Source organism: Neocloeon triangulifer, unplaced genomic scaffold (genome assembly GCF_031216515.1).
Source record: "Neocloeon triangulifer isolate White Clay Creek 2 clone unplaced genomic scaffold, ASM3121651v1 ptg000002l, whole genome shotgun sequence".
NCBI lineage: Eukaryota > Metazoa > Arthropoda > Insecta > Ephemeroptera > Baetidae > Neocloeon > Neocloeon triangulifer.
Window position 1 is genome coordinate 895,286 of NW_026775545.1, and position 21,492 is coordinate 916,777.

The following is a 21,492-nucleotide window of genomic DNA, read 5'->3' on the forward strand; positions in this document are numbered from 1 at the left end:
CACAAAAGAGAGGCGGTCCTTGGACTATAAACACATCTCGTTTGCGCGGCGGACCTTCCACTATATAGAGCACTATACTTTTTCGAATAGAACTCTCCTCACTCACACGACATACACGGCTGTATCAAAATTACTTTTGTAAAAAGCAGTGCGGATGAGTGGACCTTTTTTGAGTGTGTGACCTGCAGATAACATCAGTGCCAGAGAGTATAATAACCGGGCCAAAAGGACGGATATTACAAAAAACAGGCAGCATTTCAAATTTTCGCTACATACCCGCCGGCTAAATGCTGGTACTTTTCAAAATAGAAAGAGAGCTCCTCTGTATTTCTACACCCAGGAACATTTTTTGTAAAACTCGGACTCTCGCCGTTTCATTCCATTCCGTAGTAATAATAATGTCTTGAAATGGAAAAACTGATTCTATTATCTGTGGGAGAAAAATTAAATTTTTAAAAATAATATGTAAACTTTCGGTGTAAATATTTAAAATTTTTACTCAAATGTGCAGTTCGAGTGTATTTAAATTTATGACAAAAAATTCCTGATTCTCCTTTGCATTCACGTTGTTAATGGGGCAGTGGAATATTTGTTTGAAAGCTTATTTGAGAGCAATACTATACCTTGATGCAATGGTAAAATTTCAAAAAGACTGAATGGTAAATAAATTTTGAGGAAAATGTCTTGCTTTTTTATTAATTATAAAAGATTTAAATTACTTAATTCTTTGTTGTTATTTAAGAATTGAATGACAATAATTATGGCAAATTATGTTGCAAAAAGTAAATCAATTTCGCTGCCCTAGTCTGTTGTAATTCTTGTTCTTTGAAGCAATATTATTTCAGGAATCGTGTACCATTCAATGTATTACGCCACTCATCTGTGACTCTTAGCTGCGCATGACCAGAAACAATAAAATCCGTTTTTATTGTTAGCATAAATAAATATTATTCAAAAAAGCCAAATCAAAATTTCCGTTCGGGAGAGAAATTATATTAAATTTTCGTCGTTACAATATTAATGTTATAGAAACTCAATGTTCCAGATGTACAAATTCGCCTGAGTAAGTGCGAGACGTGAATAAAAATAGTCAACAAAAAAGGTTTGGTGCGTATTTTAAACAGGGGGGCTGATTTTATCAAGTAATCAAAATACATGGCATCGACGCTGACCCACTATCTGTGCGAACCTGCGCATGACGCGCGGTTCAGAACTTGGACGCAAACGTGTATTTTTAAAAAAGGCACTTTTATCAAAGTCACTTTAAAATCTCACAATTTACCTTTTACGAGAGAGCGAGAAATAATTAGAGCTTTAAAATTAAACAAAATTTAGCAAACAAGACAATTTACATTAAATAAAACGCTAATTATATATAAACAAAAATCAATAGGGGCGATTTCGAGCTACAAATGAAATCCAAACTATGGACGTATTTAAAATCAATTTGAAAATCACAACAAGAAAATTTTCAAATCTATTATAAGTGCATTTGAAACAGCATGCAAAGGAGAAAGTATTTAAACGAGAAGAGAAGCAAGAAGAAGAGCGCGTGATATGTTCAGTAATTATGAAACTAATCATCCGCCATCACAATTATATGCGAGTGCGCGTTGAATAGGAGTGTGTGTGGGTGTGCTTATCAGGAGGGAGAGTGACATTTACTTTATTCTTATGAGAAAATGATAATAAATTCAGGAGTTAGTGGAATTATAATGGTTCTGAGTATTATTTATTTCAGGTAAATTACCCTTTATTAATTAGCGATAGACGAAGAAGTAGATTAATTTGAGATAACCGTTTAGCATTAAAGATCTAGACACATTTTATGTTGATAATATAAATCGATATAAATAATAATAATCGCAGGTGATATTTTGCCATTATTTTTTCAACACACTATACTCCTTCAAAAGGCCAACATAAAATTTATAACAATCAAAATTATTATTTAATAAATAATAAAAAATGCATAATATACATATACTTACAACATTCATGAAATGTATAATTATTAAAAATTAAAATAATAAATTCATAATTATCAAAATTAAAAGAACTGATTTAACTTTTTTGGCTATATAATATAAAAAAAATTTTTGTAATTTAAATCAGTAGTAATAAAATAAGTGTGCTGTATATAAAATGAAAAAATTAAAAAATAAATAAAAATCAACTTTTACGTAGACAAATCTTTATAAAGAAATTTTTTGGTATTAAAAAATTCCTGCGATAAAATTTTTGAGGTAAAATAATTAAATATTTCTTATCAAAATCATGAATCGATGTTGTTAAAAATTTAAATATACAACAAAAGTCTATAACGAGATTGCAGCAACGGTTTCATAAAAAAAATCCATCAGGAAAACCAAGTTTTATTGATTGTTAATGTATATACGTTTATTTAATAATTTTTCATTCGAACCAGCATTTTGAGTATTTGCACAACAGACGGGAAAATAATTTTCCTCACAATGAGCTAAATTTGGTTCACACTCAATGACCATGCTGATGGTAAAATACACAACAATACATTAACAAACGGTGCAAACAAACAAGAATTTGCCAGCCGAATAACAAACCGCATTTATATACATACATGTAGAGCGCACATAGCCAAATGTTTATGTTTACTCTGAGCAATTCTCGTGCATATATTTAGAACTGGCTCTCTCTAGCGTTTGAACATACACAGAGCGAGCGACGCTAGAGCTGATGAATAATTTTCGCACTATTCACAGCATCTGCCTCGCAAACAGCATCACACAATTTGTCACAGCAGTCTGCGTCTGATTAATTTGCCAGACGCGCTTCACACTCACAATTGACACCAACAAACGCCTGCTCTCTCAGAGCTATAAAAGCAAAAAAAATTGTACACCTCTTATATAATGAGAAGATTTATGCAAAAATAAATACAAAGTTAAAAAGTCGTCAAATTGTAATTTTGATGATTAAATTTCACTTGAGAGTTTCTGGAAGAACTTTTTGTAAAGATTTTAAACAACATGGTTTTTTCATAAAATAACCTGTCAATTTTCAAAATTTACATAGCCTAAAAAACCAATGTAAAAATGTTTTGGGAAGCTCCTTAAATATTTGTTCTGATTTTAATTTTTTAATCTTTTCAAAATGATGCGGTTCGAATTGTTTTTAGATTTTCATGCCTCACAGGATTTATCCTTCATTTTTAACTATTCATAATTTTTGGTGTCTTTCAGTATTTTTAATATCGGCGAGGCGGAGCGAAGAAATCTTGGAGTTGCTTCCAAAGGAATGGGTTTCCGCCCGCCGGCGAAGTGGCGCGGCGCTGCCCAATTTGGTTTGATGTTTGTAGAGTAGCATCGACTGCGTTTCCCAGACCGAAGAGTTCCTTCTCGTTAAAAAGAAAGTAGCTGCCGCGGGCGCTGGAACATAATTTTTTCGGCAAGATTAATGAGGTGTGCGCTGCAGGTATACAAAATCAATCACAGCGTACCAAATGAGATTTCTTTGATTTTAATTAAAAACTAATTTTCTCTGGATTTTCTAATTTTTTATTTTATATTACGGCTTGAGCAGCGTTTCAACAATAACAAAAGGTTTCTAGCAAAAAATTTAGATTTCTTTCTCATCTCTGGCGAAATAATATTTTGTATAATTAAAAAATTAACTCCGTTTCGCCTTCAACTGCTTTCCTTTTTCATTTTTTTTCTCAATAATAGATTATTTCTATAAAGTTGGGAGTTGAACTTAAAATTAATTATTGAGTAGCGAATGTTTGTAAGAAAATATTTAAGCTCACTCTTTATAAATATAAATCAATATAAAGCCTTTTTTGCCCAGAAAGGAAATTCAGGTATAGAAGTTCTGAAAATTTGACTGTTTTTTTACTCAAAAAATAGAAAGAAAGAATCAAATTAGGATACACAGATGTTAATTAAGTTTAATTTGAATCATTGTAAAAATTGATTAATTAAATATTTCCCCTTTCAAGCACTTTGTACAATAATTTTATATGATCATAACAATTAATAATTACCAAGTGGAGGTTTAATTTATCTGAGTTTTGCATATTTATCCATTTTTTTATTCATATATTAATGCCTTTTTTATTATTTTGAATCAAACCAATTTTCAATAGCACTGACAATGAATAAAATTCTACAGAATGGATTTCTACTTGTATTGCAAGACTATTGGTAACTTCGCACAATTGTGCCCTCTTCGTGCCATGTGTGAATCGATGAAGGGAGGCGGGTTTCCCTCCTTCTAATAGAACACGTGTATATTTTTCCCTTTCAGGCGGCGGCGGCGGCAAAGGGGTTTCGTGAAAGCCACCGCTTTTTGTGCGAGATTGCGCCATCGGTGTGGCTCTTCTCTCAGCGGCACTTCTTGCTGCTACACATATAATTTGATAAAAGCGACAGCTGCCGTCCTACCTGTTCGGCGCCTTGAATCCCATGGGCACCGCTTCCTCGGGCTCGCGGCACAACCCCTGTCTGTACGCCGCGTAGCTCGCGCAACGCATCGCCGGGAACGCGTTCTCGAACATGACACTGCGCGCGTACACCTCGAAGGCGCGTCCGTGGCCGCAGAATTCTGCAAAAAATAACATTTCGTGTTAGTAAAAGCAATAAAAATAATGAAAGAGAGCGTTTGTGCCGGTTGCCATTGATTGTCCAAAACTCACATTTCCGGAATTGCGAAAAAAGTTATCTAAATTGTGTGTGCGCTTTTTTAAATAATTAAATTTCATTTTTATTGTGATAAATTTGGTGGAAATACATTGAAATCTAAGCTAATCTTGAAAAAAAAAAATACTTTATGGGTGAAATTAGCACCTATTTAGATCTTTTTCAGGTGAAATACATGGCAAATAAGCACGCAAAAAGGCAAATTTTATACTTCAACATTATATGTTGTTGAAATTTAAAAACAAAGACCTTGATTAAAGACAAAAATTTCAAAATCTGTGATTTTAGGTAAAACTATAGGTTGTTATTTACTCAATTTAGATGGAAAATCTGGTGAAATTGACAATTTTTCATAAAATAATATGTTATTTTAGAAATTCTAAATTGGCAATTTTCTATTTTTATATTTATTTGTAGTTTTTTTTTTATTTCTAACAAAAAGGTGAAAAGATTGACAACCTACTTTTTCCATCTTTGAACAATTTGATGAATTTTTTCAATGTAAATTCGAGGACTATTCATGAAAGCAAAAATTTATTGCCTTTCGCCTTGTTCAAATATATTTTAAATATTTTTGGTTCAACAGAAAAGAAACTGATCCATGTTGACAATTATTTTCGGCCGTTTCTTTAGAGGAAAAATGTGATTTTCCGGACAAGCGATGGATTCCCATATGTGCACCAATGTGATCGATTTTCGACCAAAATAGACCTCCCGCGGCTATTTCCGGCAGAGAGCCGACGCGGCGAACACTGATTTGCGTAAATTGTATTTTTATTGGATTCGCCGCTTTTCATCTCTCTTTCGCCGGTCGGCAGATTTCGGAACGTGTTATGAAAAAAGTGTTTCTTATTCGTAAGCGGGTCGATCTCGTGTCGGCGCTCATCACTTCCAAACATGCAATTTCGGCCCCGACACGCTTCATTTCCAAGTGAAAAAGCGATCCAGAACTTATAAACTTGCGTCAGCGATTGATTGAGATTGGAAATTGCTTCCAGATCTATCTCATCGAGTGTTTATGCAAAGTCTGTGGGCGGATTATTACGTCGCGAATGCATTACTTGGGTATTGTCTCGCTTTTGTATCGGCATTTAAATGGGCAGGCCTGACGTAAATGTGTAGGCCGTGCCCTTTCAGCCGAGCTGTGTTTCCTCCAAACAGAAAAGTATCCGCTTAACAAAGTGGGCTATTTTTACAGCGGAAAAAAAAATGTTATATATCACAACTGAGGTCATTATACAAAAGAGATAACGGTTTGTGGACTGTGAGTAGAATAAACTTTTTTGGGGTGGAAAAAGCATACATTAGTATAAAAGAATAAAAGAGCCGACTTCTAAAATTCATATTTCTGGAAAAGTAGAACCCGGACGAGAGAAAAAAAAATAGCAAAGACATTCACTTTGCGGATATTCACAAAAATAATAATATTAATATTGTAGTGAGATATTTAATCTTATCTTATTTGTTTGAAAATATTTAATTTACTCGATTTTCTCAAAATAGCTTAAATAATAATCATGCAACTTTTTATTTTCGTAATTAAAATCAAAATCTTGAAAAAATTAATAAATAGTCGCCAACAGAAAAAATTAGTTATTATCAAAATTCCATGACGACCTTTATTAATTAGTTTTATTTAATATTTCTGATGTAGATAAATTTGAAGATTTATATATTTTTTTTATGTTTTTCAACAATTTTATGAGTATTACTGAAAAATTTAACAAGCAAAAAGTTTGTATATCAAAAATGAATTTTCCGGCTTGCGTTTGTTTTGGAGAAGCAAGGGAACGAGGAGCAAGTTCGGATGAACACATATTTGCAGGGAGGAGTTTGATAATTAGGCGCAGGTGACCCTTGCGGAGAGATAATGAGGTTAATCACCTTTGCGGTAGTAGTTAGTCGGTGCGCGCAGAATTCTGGGCACATGGCACTTGCTTGGCTTGGGTCTGCTGATGTAGAAATTGGCGTGCCCAAAGTCGTGCGGCCTCCGCTCTGATGGGCTGTCGGTGTCGATTACGTCCACGAAATACGCGTCCCCCGGATCCAGCCTTTCTTCGACAGGGAACGTTGAGATATTTGCCATCAGCGGATCGAAACCTGTCGCCAGAAATAAACGCCATCACACACATAAACACACACACAAATCCTTACTTTTTAGTCTCCTAGGAGCAAATAAAAAGTGTGCGGGGAGGCAGAAAAAATATGATGCCACGCAAGATTTGACGAAAAAATAAACATGCATATCTGATTTTTATAGCTGTGTTGCTTGGATATTATGAAGATGTCCATGTATTTTTGGTCATAAAAAAGAACTTGTGTTTTCCTTCAATAAAATTATGCAAAATAAATAATTAATTGTCCAAAAATATTGATACAAATTTTGAATAAAGAAAATAATTTTTGTTCTTAAAATCCATTTTTATTTTAGTCAAAGAATTGTTCTTGTGCGTAAAAATTGCGTCGAAATGCAAGTTCTAACAACTATAACTTAAAATATCCTCAAAATTGAATTAAATACTAATTTTTGATTTAAGTTTCAGTTCCTGAAGTTTTAGAACTCACCATAGTTTTTGGGACTGGAATTTCACGAGTAGGTCAGAGAGAGGGAAAAAGAACTATTTTTTGATAAATTCAACTTAATTATTGAAAATTTTACCTCATTAAAAGTCAATTAAAGATCCAATATGGATTTTACTTAATTAACATCAGTTTGTTCAATAAATACGAAGAAGTCCAAAAAGATGATTGATTTAAAGAAAATAAATTGTTGAAAAAAATGTATTTTAAATTTAATTAAATAAAGAATTAATGCTCCAAGTGTTAAAAACCCAAGTTTATTATCTTAAAAGAGAGTTAAAAAAGTAATTTGCCGTTTATCCCAAGCCCTATTTCAGGAATTTCTTTAACACTTTTTATGCACAAATCAGATATTTGTATATTTTATTTTTCCGTTCTATGTACCATGCGTGGAATCGCACACAATTTTTTTACTCGCCTGTGATCCTTGGGACCCTGACAACGTTGGTCTTGCCGGCAGCCACCCCCATGGCGTGGGCACCAAGGTTATTGCCGATCAAGTGCAGGTCCTTCAGTGGTCCGGCATTCCTCTCGACGAAGTCAAGCATTCGCGCGATCTGATAGCCCAGGGGGCTCACATTTTCCACGGCCGTCTGGTAAAACGGACCGGCTGCAACAAACAGAGAGGACTCGCTTTTTATAATTGGAAAATCCGCAGCGGCCTGACACTGGCCCGCCCTGTGTGTGTGTTTTATAAGCATGCAAATAAAAAGCCCCGCGGGCCAAGTATGCAACCAGTGTGCCAAGTGGGTTGCCAACATAAATTACGCCCCAAAGAAACTGCAGCGCAGCCTCTTGGATAGCATCTCGCACCCCTTTTTTTTCATTCAAATTAGCCCGATTATATGCAGAGCTGGGCGCGAGATTAAACTCGCACACGTGTCACTTCACCCCAGTATTTTGACGTAAGCAGCGTGTAATGAAGTCGCGGCGGGAGAACGATCCGGTGTGTTTATTAACTCGCAAATTACCCACTGGTGCATACACGAGAATGCGCTGGCTGCTCTTTAGATACTTTAGATAGACCGAGTAACTTATCACCTGGAAAATGCTTTGCACATTTCTGCAGCAACTGTTTCACTGCAAATCGAAAATCAATTTCAACTTGAGCAAAAAGGAGAAATTTTTTATTACAGATTATGTCATGGAAGATTTAATTTAACTATGTTTATAAAGGTGAAATAAAGTTCTTAGAATTTTCGTTCAAAAAGATTAATATGAAAAGTGGCAATTGAAGATCTCAAGAAGTAAATGCAACCTGCTTGATACGCTCGTCTCGAAATTGCATCGATCCACGCTATTTTTGAAATTAATTTTTGTCCCACCCTCAACGGTGGAAAGGAAAACCTTGTAAGTAAATTTCGGTTTTGATTCGAGTACATATTAAATTTTGTCTATAACTACTTCCAAATTTCTTTTTGAAATTATTCTAAAGTAATCTTTGAGGAGTGGAAAAATAATTATTTATTGAAAAAAATATGTTAAAAAAAAGTTTATGTATCAAAACGTTTTAATGAAAATAATTACATAAAATTTTATTAATAAAAATGAGAATAATTATTAATAATTATAATATCAAAAATAAAAATATTATAAAAACGAAATTAAATTTTAATATGATGTTTAAAATTAAATTTTAAAGTGTTTTATAACAAAAAATTAATATATAATATTATTATTTGAAAAGCTTTAATTTGTCTGTACTTCGTTTCTTTACCTACTTTTATCTCTTGTAATAACCTATATTCTTACAAAAATGATAATAAACTTATCGCAGCTTTAAAAAATGAGATAAATGTAGATAAAGATTTTTATTCAATTTTTCGTGGTTTGGCTCCCCAGACGATTAAACTGTAGGCTCCGCATCCAAGCGAGGAGTCCGTCAACCATCAGCAGCGAGAGTGCGTCAAGTATAATTGAACTGGGCGTCACTCTATGTTTTTTTTTTATACTCAGTCATGAACACTGGGAAAAAACTGAGGTGCACAGGCTGTGTTGTAAAAAAAACGCTGACGCGGAAAACTCATTTGCCGGCGGAGAAAAAAAAATTGCAGCGAATTTTTGAATTAGACGGGGAGCAAAAAACAGCAAACATGTTTTTATATAACATAATATTATATATCTCGACTCTTTTTCATTTAACAAAAAAAAAAATTAAATTTTGTCGCTCACCTGCGAGTGGTCTCCATCCGACTGTGACGAAATTGAAACCTCCCCTGGCGGCGTAGGCTGCAAAAAATTAGAGCTGATTAATTATTTTGATAATCGGCGTGTGACGCAACTCGCCTCTTCTCACAGTTCTCGTTTCGATCGACTCCGGTCCTGCCAAATAGCCGTGCGCATAGAATACGGTCGGGTAATTGGGGTTGAAACCTGAGGCGGCCAAGTTTTCTTTGTCGTAAGGGATGAGCGTTTTGTACTTGTCTGCGTCGTGTCTATCAAGGAAGCAGGAGATTATTGATTAAAGCGGGGCACACTGTGCACTAACGGGCTCGGCAGCGGGAGGTCAAATAACGCATGCAAATGACCTCTCTCGCACCAACACAATAAACCATTCACCTTAAATTAAAATGCGATCGGACTTCCATTAGAGCAACGAATCGAGCTGTGAGCTGTTTAAATTGGATACCTTAATTAGGTTCAAAATTAATCATTCAACAAGAGAGACTTCAATGTTATGTTAAAAGTATCTTTCTGTCCGAAATGTAAATAAATAAACATTTCTTTTTCTTTTGGAAAAATATAAATAAAATGTGACGAGACTTGCAAATTCTGCAATTAAATATTTCCATCTGGAATTCATTTCAACCCATTTTTTAATTGCCGAAAATGCAATTTCAAGTATTGAGAAGATTAAAAATATCTCGCATTTAATTTTCTTGTGTTTCTTAAATTTGTAAATCTATTTTTGGCAGTCATCATCTTGTTTCACCTACTCATCGACGCAGGCACAAACCAAAACTGGTTCAGCCACTTTAAAAGAAATAGTTGATATTATAGGCCTTTTTTATACCAAAAAATATGTAAAAGATTTATTAAATTATTCAGGTTGGCCAACTGCAAGAGCTAGTTTTCGTGACATATTTTCAAATCAATACACTTTAAGTACAACAATGGCGCTTTTTATTAATGACCTGCTTTATTAGGTCTTATATTCGAGTGAGCTTGGCGGGTTGTCTCGTGAATTATTGATGCCATAGAGGAGCCTCCGAAGTGCATTGCACCTGGCCGGAACACCGAAAGCCCATTTCATAACTTGGTCTTTTTACTTGGAGTGAGTTGAGTAGAATGGAGTTCAGCTAGCAAAACTACGATATAGACCCCTGGAGGCGAGGCGGCGGCGTGTAGCTCTAAAGAGGTTAAAACACTTTTCCGTTCCCATGTGTTTCCCAGGGATGGATCGTGCATCATGATTCGCCAGCAGCCCATTTATTACAGACACACACACGAAAAAGATGAAAGTGCTTTCGTTGACCTAATAAAGATGACGAGAACAACAGAGGTACCCTTTTTAGGTGATTAACAAAGGTAAAGATTTTTTAATTATAATAACACAATAAAATTTTAGAGTTTATATAAAATTCAAATTATTTTGGGCTAATTATTTATTTGGGTTATTAAGTATTATTGATAAAATTGGCTGATTGTGCTTTGGTTGCTAAATAAAACAGAATTACATTATTATTATGTAACGTACAAATATAAAATTTTGAAAAAAGTTAAATTTTTTTAACATTGAATTTAGTTGCAAATTGAAACCATGGTCGGCCAGTGTTGTGCTTTTGTTTAACAAAAAAAAGCACTCACTTTCTTCCACCCCCATTCCTAGTTTCCTCTGCTATTCTTGATATGATGTGTATTTGGGCAGCTGATTTGCAAATCACGAGGAGGAAAACGTTCACGCTCATGTCAGGCATGACTTTCCTGCCGTTGATTTGAAAGCAAATGATGCATGATTACAAAATTGCTTTTATCAAACGCCAGTGAAACAAGCCGCTGCTGAGAGAGCGTTTGCAGATTTCCAAAGAATAACGCCCCAAACATTCATGAACACAGAAGCTGTTACTTTTATTGGTTTTTGACATGCTCAGGATAAAATCTACTAACGCGTTCCTAGCAATTTGCCCGCGCCGCCGATCGGTGCGCTAGATTAAAATAATGTGTGCAGGAAAGAGCGAAAGGACACATTAATTTTTGACCCAGCAATTTCCTGGCCTTGTAAACACACAAAGCACCAAAGAAAGACACACAATTACGAAAAATATCATCTTAAAAATAAAAAAAAAGCTGAAAAAGTCCGTAGTGGGGAAAAATTCGACTGATGTAATTCGATCTACTTCGTTTTGCAAAGTGTTATCAAAAATTATAAATTATGGCTCATAAATACATATAAATTGTTGTATTCAATTTATGCCAATATTTTCGTGTTGCTTAAATATCTCATATTTGCTGGAACAATTTGTTATATTTTACAACTTGTCTCTCGGCATGTCAGTTGATCAGTTGATTTGAATTTAAAATTATTTTCATGTGACATAATTAATTATGCTAATGTAAAATAAACTTTATTTCAAACAGCACTTTTGTTTAATTAAATCATTTTTCAATTAAGGAAATTGATTTTAATTAACATTATGAGTTTTATTTGAGCAAGAATTTTTTTCAACACTCTATTTTTTAGTCTGACCCAAAACTTTTCACAACATATTGGATGGTGCAATATGAATGTTTTTACTGATTTTTTTTACACAATAATTATCATTACCTATTCTTTTTTAAAAATTAAAAAAAAAAAATTAATAAAAGTCAGGTTTAATTTCAATTTTTACCCTAATCGATAATTAAAATTTCTTAATTTGCAAAATAAAAAGCTATAATTTGATTTCTTAATTGTTTCTGCTTAAATATTGTTTTCAATAAAAAAAATGTTTGAAGTCGACTGTAATTCCCAGCCCTACACACATAGTTCTCTAAGTAAATAGAAATAAATACATATGTTCGCCTAATTAGAGGCCCCCCTGCAAGACAAAGGTCGTGCTCGCACGCGGTGTGTAATTTTGGCGTGCGTGAAACTTGCAGGTTCGCCGCGCGGCCGCGTCTCTTTCCAAAAAAGAAAGTTAATTGAGCCGACCGACCACATGCATGGCACAAAGTAGCGCTGTGGGCTCGAATTATTTTATATTCGCTGATAAAGTTTTGTGTGTGCTCGCGCTGATCTCCAGATACAGAAAACAAAAAGGCACCTCGACTTTTAATCATCAAAGCGGAGCACCAGCGACTGCCTCTTTATAAACGAAATTTTTCTCCTTTCAAATTAATTCTGTCGCTTTTTATTCCTTTTTTTGGAGAGTCTGCGAATAACCCTTGAAACTTTTATAAAAGGCGAAATTTGCGTATATAAAATATTTTTCCCGAGTCGCTCTCTCGCCAATGGGAAAAGTAATGAGTCTCTCGTCGTTCTATTGAAAAGCTGTGGGTGTGTTTTTTTTATCGCATAATTTCACAGCGGATTGAAAAAATAAACCTGCGGAAAACTGCTGCTGAATGTGGTCAATAACGTGCTCGGTGCTCTCTCTAGTGAAAGACGAGGCATAAAAACGCAGTAAAAAGCAGAAAAATCTGCCTGTGCCGCGCGCATCTGATTTGAATGAAGTTAACAAATTATCTCGTCATGCCTGCGGTGACGTGCTCAGCTGCACACTCTGAGCGAGCACGTCTCAACTCGTTGAAAACCAAAAGTGCTTACGACTCCAAAATTGTTTTCGCTGACAAAAAAAGTGATATCATAACTGATATTCAAATGAAATCTAATTGTATAAGAATTTCAGAAGCCGCTTATACTGTAAGAAATGCCACTTGGAAAGATTTGTGAAAGTGGATTTACAGTAAAAATTAATACGCAACAATTTTTCACAAAATTCCCAAGAGAATAAATTTAAATCAATATAGAATTTCCTTATCATAAATCGCTATAAAACAAACAACAATAAATTTTTACGACTGTGTAAGACGTAAAAATATTATTGCTGCAAAGTAGATCGAGTGGAATGTGTCTAAAAAGTTGCTAATTTCGTTGACTTTCCGAATTGAAAAAAAAAATGAGAAAGTTGAAATATCCTATATTAAGTAGATCAGACGTTTTGATACCTTTAGAATTCAGAGTGTTTGAAGTTCAGTCCAGGTTTGGAGTTAAACAACTGCGTTGTGTAGAAAAATGAAATTATTTTCATTCTTCTATCAATAATCCATAATCCACAATAGTTCAACACTATGATTTTATCTTTTATCGCGCTCAATATTTTGGCTGTTTTTATGAATAAAATTTAAAGTTTACCAGGCAACAACGTAATATTATAAAAAGACACATTTATTTTATGTTGTTTAAAAGTTTTAGGAAAGATAAATTATAAGAAATTAAATATTTTAGTAAATTATAATGACATAAAACTTAAACAGTATAATAAATCTTATATTTTAACTTTTTAAATATGTTAAATTTTTATTTTAGATTATTAATTTTTTTTTGTTTTTTACATTGATTGTGAATTAAATCTTATCACGCCATAAATTTATTTAATTACGTAAACATTGATTTTATAAAGGTAAAAAAATTAGATGCTGTCCATTCTCACTCATTTTTATTCTAACAGACTTGTTTATAAGCTTGTCTTCCTTTTTTGCATAGTCAATAATATAAAATAATCTTATTATAACTAACAATGAAAAATGAAACGGAAACGATATAAAAGGTAAATCTCAGTTGTTTTGAAAATTCTAATCTATTGACAAATAAAATTAAGGTCATTAATTTGTAGACAAACAAAATGAATTGTGAAAAATAATAATATCATCAAAGTAGCGTGTTTTAATTGATTATTTGAAATGAAAAAATTTTATAAATCATGATATGATCTGGCTGAAACTAAAACAAAGCCAAGTAAGTCGAACAATTGAGACCATCATTCGCGTTTGTACCTCAACATTTTACCCTCAATAAAACACACGTGCGCCCCGCACTGATCCATAAGCGAGCACCCCAGCAGAGGGTACGTTTCGTGAGATGGTGATTTATTCATTACGTTTGTAAGTAGTGCTGGGCGCGCAAGAGTTGAATAAATTTACTCGGGCGACCAACTAAGTGAGTGCGCTGAGGAGAGCACATTATTTGCACTCTGGATTGTCCGTCCGTAGCTGATGCAAATAAAACGTGCGGACACAATTATTGGCAATTCCCTCTCTGAATTGCGACTGACGATATTTATGCAAATTAACGAGGACGAGATAAAAATCGGGGTTATCTGCTTGTCCGGGGTGTTTATTTGAATTTTATATTGAGGGAATTGCAGTGCGGCAATTCGATATTATTGTTTGCCGCATCATTTTTTTTCATCATTATTTTGCCTCAGCAATAGATTCTGTTTTGCTAAAAAAACTGGCGTGTTCTTTAAATTCTTGTCTAAAAAATTAACCAAGGAAAAAAATATAAATTGAAATTTCCTGTTCATTAGCAAGCAACTTTAACAAAATACACAAGAGATTGAATTTTTGTTCGAGGCGCTCAGGCGTATAGGGAAACAATGATCTGGAAGTGATTACCGAGATAACTCGCTCCTTTGATGATCTAATTAAAAAGAGCTCGCACTACACAGTTGAAAATATGAGAAAGCGCCGAGAGATTGCTGCTTAAAACTTGGCTTAAACACTTTCGTTTTTTTATCGCTCGCCGCGGCTGGGCGCATTGAGATAAAAAAAAACTTGACCTTTCCTCACCAGGGATATATGCAACCAGAATACATTAGGCTAATGCCCGCTCTTTCGCAATTGCGGAGCCAACAAAAATGTGCTTCCTAAACAATTTTCACCAACGTAATAATAAAAGCACTGCCGTTTTTTTGCCGCATTCTTTTACAGATTTAATTTCTGTAGTTTTTAATTATGTTTTTTTGGTCAAATTTAAGTGTTAGGTAATTACTTCATTTCTTAGGAAATTTTAAAAGTGTAAAATATTTATATTTTTTTTATGCCATGCAATGTAAATGTGAATATTGTTATTTAGTTTTCTTCGTTGAATGAATTTTGGGTTTTGTAGCAAAAAATTCTTATCAAGGGTCCGATTTTTATTTTTTTAAAAGCATCCTTCGATCAACCCCTTCTAGCCCTAGACATCGTCTATGTATTAGTTTCAGATGCTCGCTTGAAAATGAAAATTGTTTTTATGCTCAAAAGTATGGAAAATGCTGCTCGCATTTAAAATTAAAAATTGCACTCTCACAAGCATATTTCCTGTTTTAAAGCTCGAGATGAATCACCACTTGACATTTACAAAATATCAGACTTACCCATCGTAAAACTGGTACAAGTGAAAGGTGACGTCGATTCCAGGTCTGATTTCGGGGCAGACGCCGCTTCCTTTTTGCACCGGCGCGATCTGGACCCACGCGTCGCCGTTCAAGAGGCGGCCAGGTGGACCTGCGAGGAAAAAAAAATAAGAAAGCAAATTAGTAATGACATAACCGGTCCGTGACGAAGCGCAGCTCATTTCGCCCGAAATGGGCCTTTCTTCTCGTTGAATCATAATCAATATTTATTTTCTCGTTCATTATATCCGAGAGAGAGAGAGCGAGCGAGCGGCTTTTTCAAACGCCATATTTTTAATTGGACTCGTTCTCTTCGCCCGATGTCAAGCTCGTGACGAGACAATTTATCAAAGCGTTATTACTTCTCCAATTGAAATATCATGTTTTATCGCACTCTCCAATTATCACGCGGGCCGAGTTGGGTGGTGTTCGTGATTCTGTGATGAATGAACCGTTTCTCGTCATGAGTGGTCCCAAATAATGTGTGTTCGTGACAATCTAATTTTAAAAACAAACTTCAGGTGAGTACATTTCCCGACCACTGAAAGCTTTTTGACGGCGATCGATAATTTTATTTCGGTGGATTATCAAATAATTACGAGGCTCGCCTGCGCACTTGTTGGAAATTCATGTCGTAAAATCGTGAGTGCTGCTGGATGTTTTATGACTTTGTAACGGACATGGAGAGTTTGCCAAATGTATTGCATGCCGTGCAGTTTGCGTAGTATTTTATGAATTATACTAAGAATTTTAAAATTCTAATAGTAAATTATAAGTTTTTTATTGCTTATTTTGCATAAAACATATATTATGTATTATTTTTAATTTTTAATTTTGATAATGCAGGAACTTGACAATTTTATGCTTTTCAACTTGTGTTTCTGGTATGTAAATCATAATTTACAAAATTTTATGTAGAACTGACACTAGTTAAACACTTATTTAACTACTATTCAATAGCAATAATATTTTCAATTTGTTGCGTTTCTATTTACAATATTAAGTAAAATTTAAGGAGCAAGGAAAAATCTAAAATGCTTGTACTTAACATAATAATATTACAGATATAATAAATGTAATCTGTGTAATCTATTAATTATTATTTAATAGAAATTGACCGAGCGAAAAATTCTAACACTATAAATCTGCAAATATTAGAAAAGTTTATGATTTCAAATGAGAGATGTATTTTAAATATATGTCACCTAAGGTATTAATTAAAATATTTTACTTCAGAAAAAAATACATTTTAAAGTAAATTGATTAAAATAATATAATTCTGGTAATTCCTATTGTCGTGCAGTGTATTTTTATTTTTAAGTGGCTGTTTAAAAACGATAAATTTTCTTTGAACATTTGTAATTCTGTTCTAGATGGCTACGTTTTTACGATAATTATGATAATCATACACGTGCGATTCACACAGACACAAGAGTTTCTATTTCCGAAATGATTTATTCAAACAAGCCCTTTTCAACGTCACACTTTGCACATGTGTGACTAATAATAACCGCGTCCATAAAAACGTCTCTCAGCACCTCGCTGTCTATAAATTCTCACCATATATTTCTTTTTTTCTCTCTTCGAAAATAAACCGCCGAAAACTTTCACAACAATATAACCTTTCTCGGTCGGTGATAACCCTAATTGGGTAATAATTTTGTCATTACCAGGCCAAAATATATACCGCACGCACACGGAGCACATATGCATGCCATTCTCTGTAAAGGTGAGCAAAAAGAGAGGCCCATAGTATATGTGAGCCGACGGAGGAACCGGCGACGAGACCGGTGCCTTGAAAGGGAAAGCAAAGTGCGGTGTGGTTTACATCAGCCGCCGCCGCCGCACATATTATACACGAGGTATAAATTATCACGCAGGAAAAAGCTCCGAAAATTATACACACGCGTTTACGTGTCTGCTTTTGATCAAGGAAGAGCGTTTTTGTGCACTCTGGTGTGGCATTTTTATTTTAATACAAATTCCAGCGCTCTCTCGCCTGCGTACAATTAGGAAATTCCGCTCTCTTTTGTGGTCACCTGCTCTTTCAGGGACAATGATTTTTCCGCAAAATGGTTTTTTTTTTAGGAAGAAAAATTAATTGCAAATGAAATAATTATTTTAATCCAGAATGGAATTCTCCCTGACAATGTAATAAAATAATATGGCATTCATAATTTGCGGACTGTATAAAATATTCTCCAGATACTTTTTATTATTCCAGTAAAAACTGTTGTTTGTGAATTTGGCAAGCAATAGAATTGAAAAAAATGCTGGATCAAAAAGGTAGCTAAGAAATTGGGTTTCACTCTACTATCAAATTATTTTAAGTACAATCAGATGAAATATTATAATTTTATAGCTGTTTCTTTCTCCATAAATATTAATGCGGAAAAATAAAATAAAAATTGGCTTGTTACTTTCAATAAGATTTAAAACTTAAATTATATTATTCAGATTCTGATACACAATTAAAAATTTATAAGTAATTTTCCTAAAATACTAAATATTACGCAAACAAATCTACATGAATTATTTTTGCACATTAAAAACGAGTAACAAGAGAGAAATTCGCAAAGAAATGTGTCATGGAGAACAACTCTTTCAAGTCAGTCTGCACTGTCTGCAGTTTTTAAACTGGATCTTATGTGTTTAGTTACAAAAGTTCTTGGTGTAAATCGGCAAACTTTGGCTTTATAGCTTGTCTTTAAACGGAATTTAAAGCCAATTCTTATGAATTTACGACTGGCAACTAAAAATAAGAATTCCCGAAGATGTAAAAGATTTGTGTTAACATAGAACTCCTCCCTGCACCTGCATAATACAATGTCAAATTACTTTTTAATGGCGAAAATGAATTGATTTATTAGTATCCAAGGTGGTCCACCTAATTGTGATTAGTATTGAAGACAAATTAGCACTTTGTAAAATAAAAATTGTGCATTAACGCAGGTGGGACCGTTTTTAAAGCTAAATTATGAAGTTACTTCTAATTTTGCATAATCTGCAAAGTGGCTCTCTTTTGTAATAGTTATATAAAGTTGAAAATTTCTCCACGGTTAGAAGTTTGTTTGCACTTGGTTAGGATAATGATGAGAACACACACACGCCACACACGTTAACTCGCATGCAAGGTTGTTTTTGTGACACTTTCCTCTTCTGTTCGACAAAACGGTGGGATCTTTTTAGGTGGGGCTGGCTGCTCATCCCATAGAAGATACATTACAAAAGGAATTTTTGTATGTACACAAAGTGACAGTGCAACAATTCTCGGCGGCAGCTCCTTGCCAAGAGATGAAATGCATTGTCGAGTCATTCACCAAATATACTATATCATTATAATGCAGACACAATAAACAAAAACTGCAGCAATGAATGAATGAATCGGTTTCGCCTAATCATGGTGGAAGTAAATTAATAACAAGTGTGGTACTCATGCAAACAATAAATTACTAACAGCCGTCCAATTAATCATGAAAAGAAGAAAATCGATTTGTCTCCTGCGTACTAAAGGTGAATATCCGCCGCGCGCGTGTCAAAGGTGACGTTTATTGCAAACTGACGCATCAAATTAATCGCGGCTTACGAAACTGACACCTCTCGCAAGGGCTGCTTGATGCTGATTATTGAATTGCGGCACGAGATTATATTGACAGAAACGCTCTATGCGGATAAACCGCCTGGGGAGCCGCAAATATATAGAGAGATGCATTAATGGGTCAAGCATCGAACGGTGCGTGAGAAACCTTGAAATGCATCTCGACTAGCGCTCTTCGAAGAGCCTAATTTTGCAATTTTTATATTTCTCATGACCATAATCTTGCAAATCAGAGTTAACTAATCGAATTGGTTATTTGCAGCGAGACTAACACTGAGTTACAAGTAATTCATGATATTATTCAATTATAAAAAAACTAAAATCATAATAATTGAACTTAAATTTGAACTTTTATAATGAATTAAAGTTTTTTTGCTGAGCAATTATTTATTAGAAAACAAAATTTATTAAAAATAAAAATAACAAGCATTTTACTGTTTATAAACTTATTCTAATTTTTATAAATTTTTGCTTCCATAGAAAATACCATATAATTTTTAAATTTATTGTAAGTTTCAACAAATTAAAAAAATTGAACATGTTTTTTTGCATCAGTTTTCTATCAACTAACATACAAAAAAACCTTACAAGGATTTTGTAACTTGTATGGTCAGTGTTACGTGAAATTTTAATATACAGCTTTCAAAGCTCTCAGCATCCAATTATTTTGCAAATTCAGAACGGTGCCTAGCTGCGTTACACTACTTTTAAGTTTTTGGACAGCACATAATATGCCGCAATACGGAAATGTGATTAAAGTATATTTTAACTCACACAGAGCTAGGGTTTAAAAATTTACGCTATTGCTTTTGCAAAACCGACATGGTGCTGCTTTTTCACGAGGGTCTATCTCTCCGAGCTAAAAACTACTCCACCAAGCGACCATAAAACAGAGACCACCGCAGGAATCGATATATAAAAACTGCAGTCCCTTTTCTTCCATATTGTTTTGACAAACGAAATTCAGATTCAAAAGATCCCATAAATCTTCATCTGCGTGTACGGCATATATAGCCACGGGGTTGAAAAGACTAAAGTTTTGCCGCAGAGAAAGAATTCCGTCCCAAGAAAGAAAGAAAGAAAAAGATATGGAAGGAAGAAAGGCGGGTCTCGCGGTGGCGCACGCACAATGTGTGCACCTCATCTAGCCAGGGCTGAATAATGCATAATATTATCCCAGTTTGCGGTGGTGCGCTCGGGCGCCATAAATGTTCAATATTATCTTTTTGATCTGGCCTTGCTTGAATAATTAAGGATGCGGGTTGAAAAGGGTATCGTCGTGCAGATGGCTGCATAGTAGGAATAATTTTGTCTTAAGAAGCTATTTTTTTTAATAAAGCAGGGGAATAAAATAATTCCTCATTCTTTGAAAAAAATATACCATTAATATAAAAGGCTAGAAATATTTTCTTTGATTATTTTAAACAGAAATTAAATAAATTGTATTTAGTTTCTTTTTCCTAAAGCACCACTCTATATTTACATTAAAGTTAACTATGTTATAAGTGAAGTTAATTTTGAAACTGAAATAGAAATTCAATACAAATTTTTATACCTCTTAACAATAAGTGCTAAAAAGTTTGCAGATAACAGAAGTTTTTTAGGATAAAATCATCATAAAAATCGTTTTTATCAAAGGCAGTGAAAGTAAGAGGATATTTGAATTTAGATTAGCTATATGTTTTATATAAAGAAACTGAATTTTCAGCCATTCAAAGGTGTACTTAAAATTTAAGTCTATGTTTTTCTTATTAAATTCCTCTGCGTAGTTTCTACTTTGTACCAATTTAAATACAGAAACAATGTATTAAAAGTTATAGTTTTGAAAAAAGTCTTAATGTTAGTGTTAAATTACTTAATTATTCCACAAATTTGAAATAAAGTCCAAAGAATTTCTTGTTGAAAAATGTTGTATATTGGCACATATTTTTAATAAAAAATTACACAATTTTCATAGATCTAGTGAAAAATAGATTTTTAAGCAAATTAAAATAAATTTAATCACAATTGGCTTACATGCCACACCTCTAATGGCAAGTTTTAGATAGAACAAAATATAAAAGTAAATAATTTCAAATAAAATTAAAATTTTTGACAATACCACCAGGCCAGCCGCTGAGAATGCAGAGCATCCAAATTCCGAATCCGTGTGGCGGGTCCATCTCGAACCGTTCACAGAAACACAAAATCCAACTACACAAAACACTCGGAGCAGCAAGGTGCTCCTCCCGAGGAGAGAGTAGTACGGCACTGAAATATCAAAGAAACGCACCTCGCGTTG

General features: G+C 33.9%; 2 protein-coding genes across 2 annotated transcripts; both read right to left on the bottom strand.

Annotated features, from left to right (window-relative positions):
• Window positions 1–2,346: 2,346 nt before the first annotated feature.
• On the bottom strand, window positions 2,347–6,774 carry LOC132205129 (pancreatic lipase-related protein 3-like). Its single transcript, XM_059634010.1, has 3 exons — window positions 6,561–6,774; window positions 4,422–4,581; window positions 2,347–3,407 (listed from the first exon to the last, which is right to left on the bottom strand). The coding sequence occupies exons 1-3, from the start codon at window positions 6,760–6,762 to the stop codon at window positions 3,227–3,229; spliced, it is 543 nt and encodes a 180-aa protein (XP_059489993.1). The 5' UTR covers window positions 6,763–6,774; the 3' UTR covers window positions 2,347–3,226.
• An 825-nt stretch (window positions 6,775–7,599) lies between these two features.
• Window positions 7,600–21,473, bottom strand: LOC132205308 (endothelial lipase-like). The gene is made up of 5 exons (XM_059634279.1): window positions 21,313–21,473; window positions 15,596–15,725; window positions 9,543–9,691; window positions 9,429–9,485; window positions 7,600–7,866 (listed from the first exon to the last, which is right to left on the bottom strand). Exons 1-5 carry the CDS (start codon window positions 21,371–21,373, stop codon window positions 7,667–7,669), a joined length of 597 nt encoding a protein of 198 aa, XP_059490262.1. The 5' UTR covers window positions 21,374–21,473; the 3' UTR covers window positions 7,600–7,666.
• Between the last annotated feature and the right edge of the window lie 19 nt (window positions 21,474–21,492).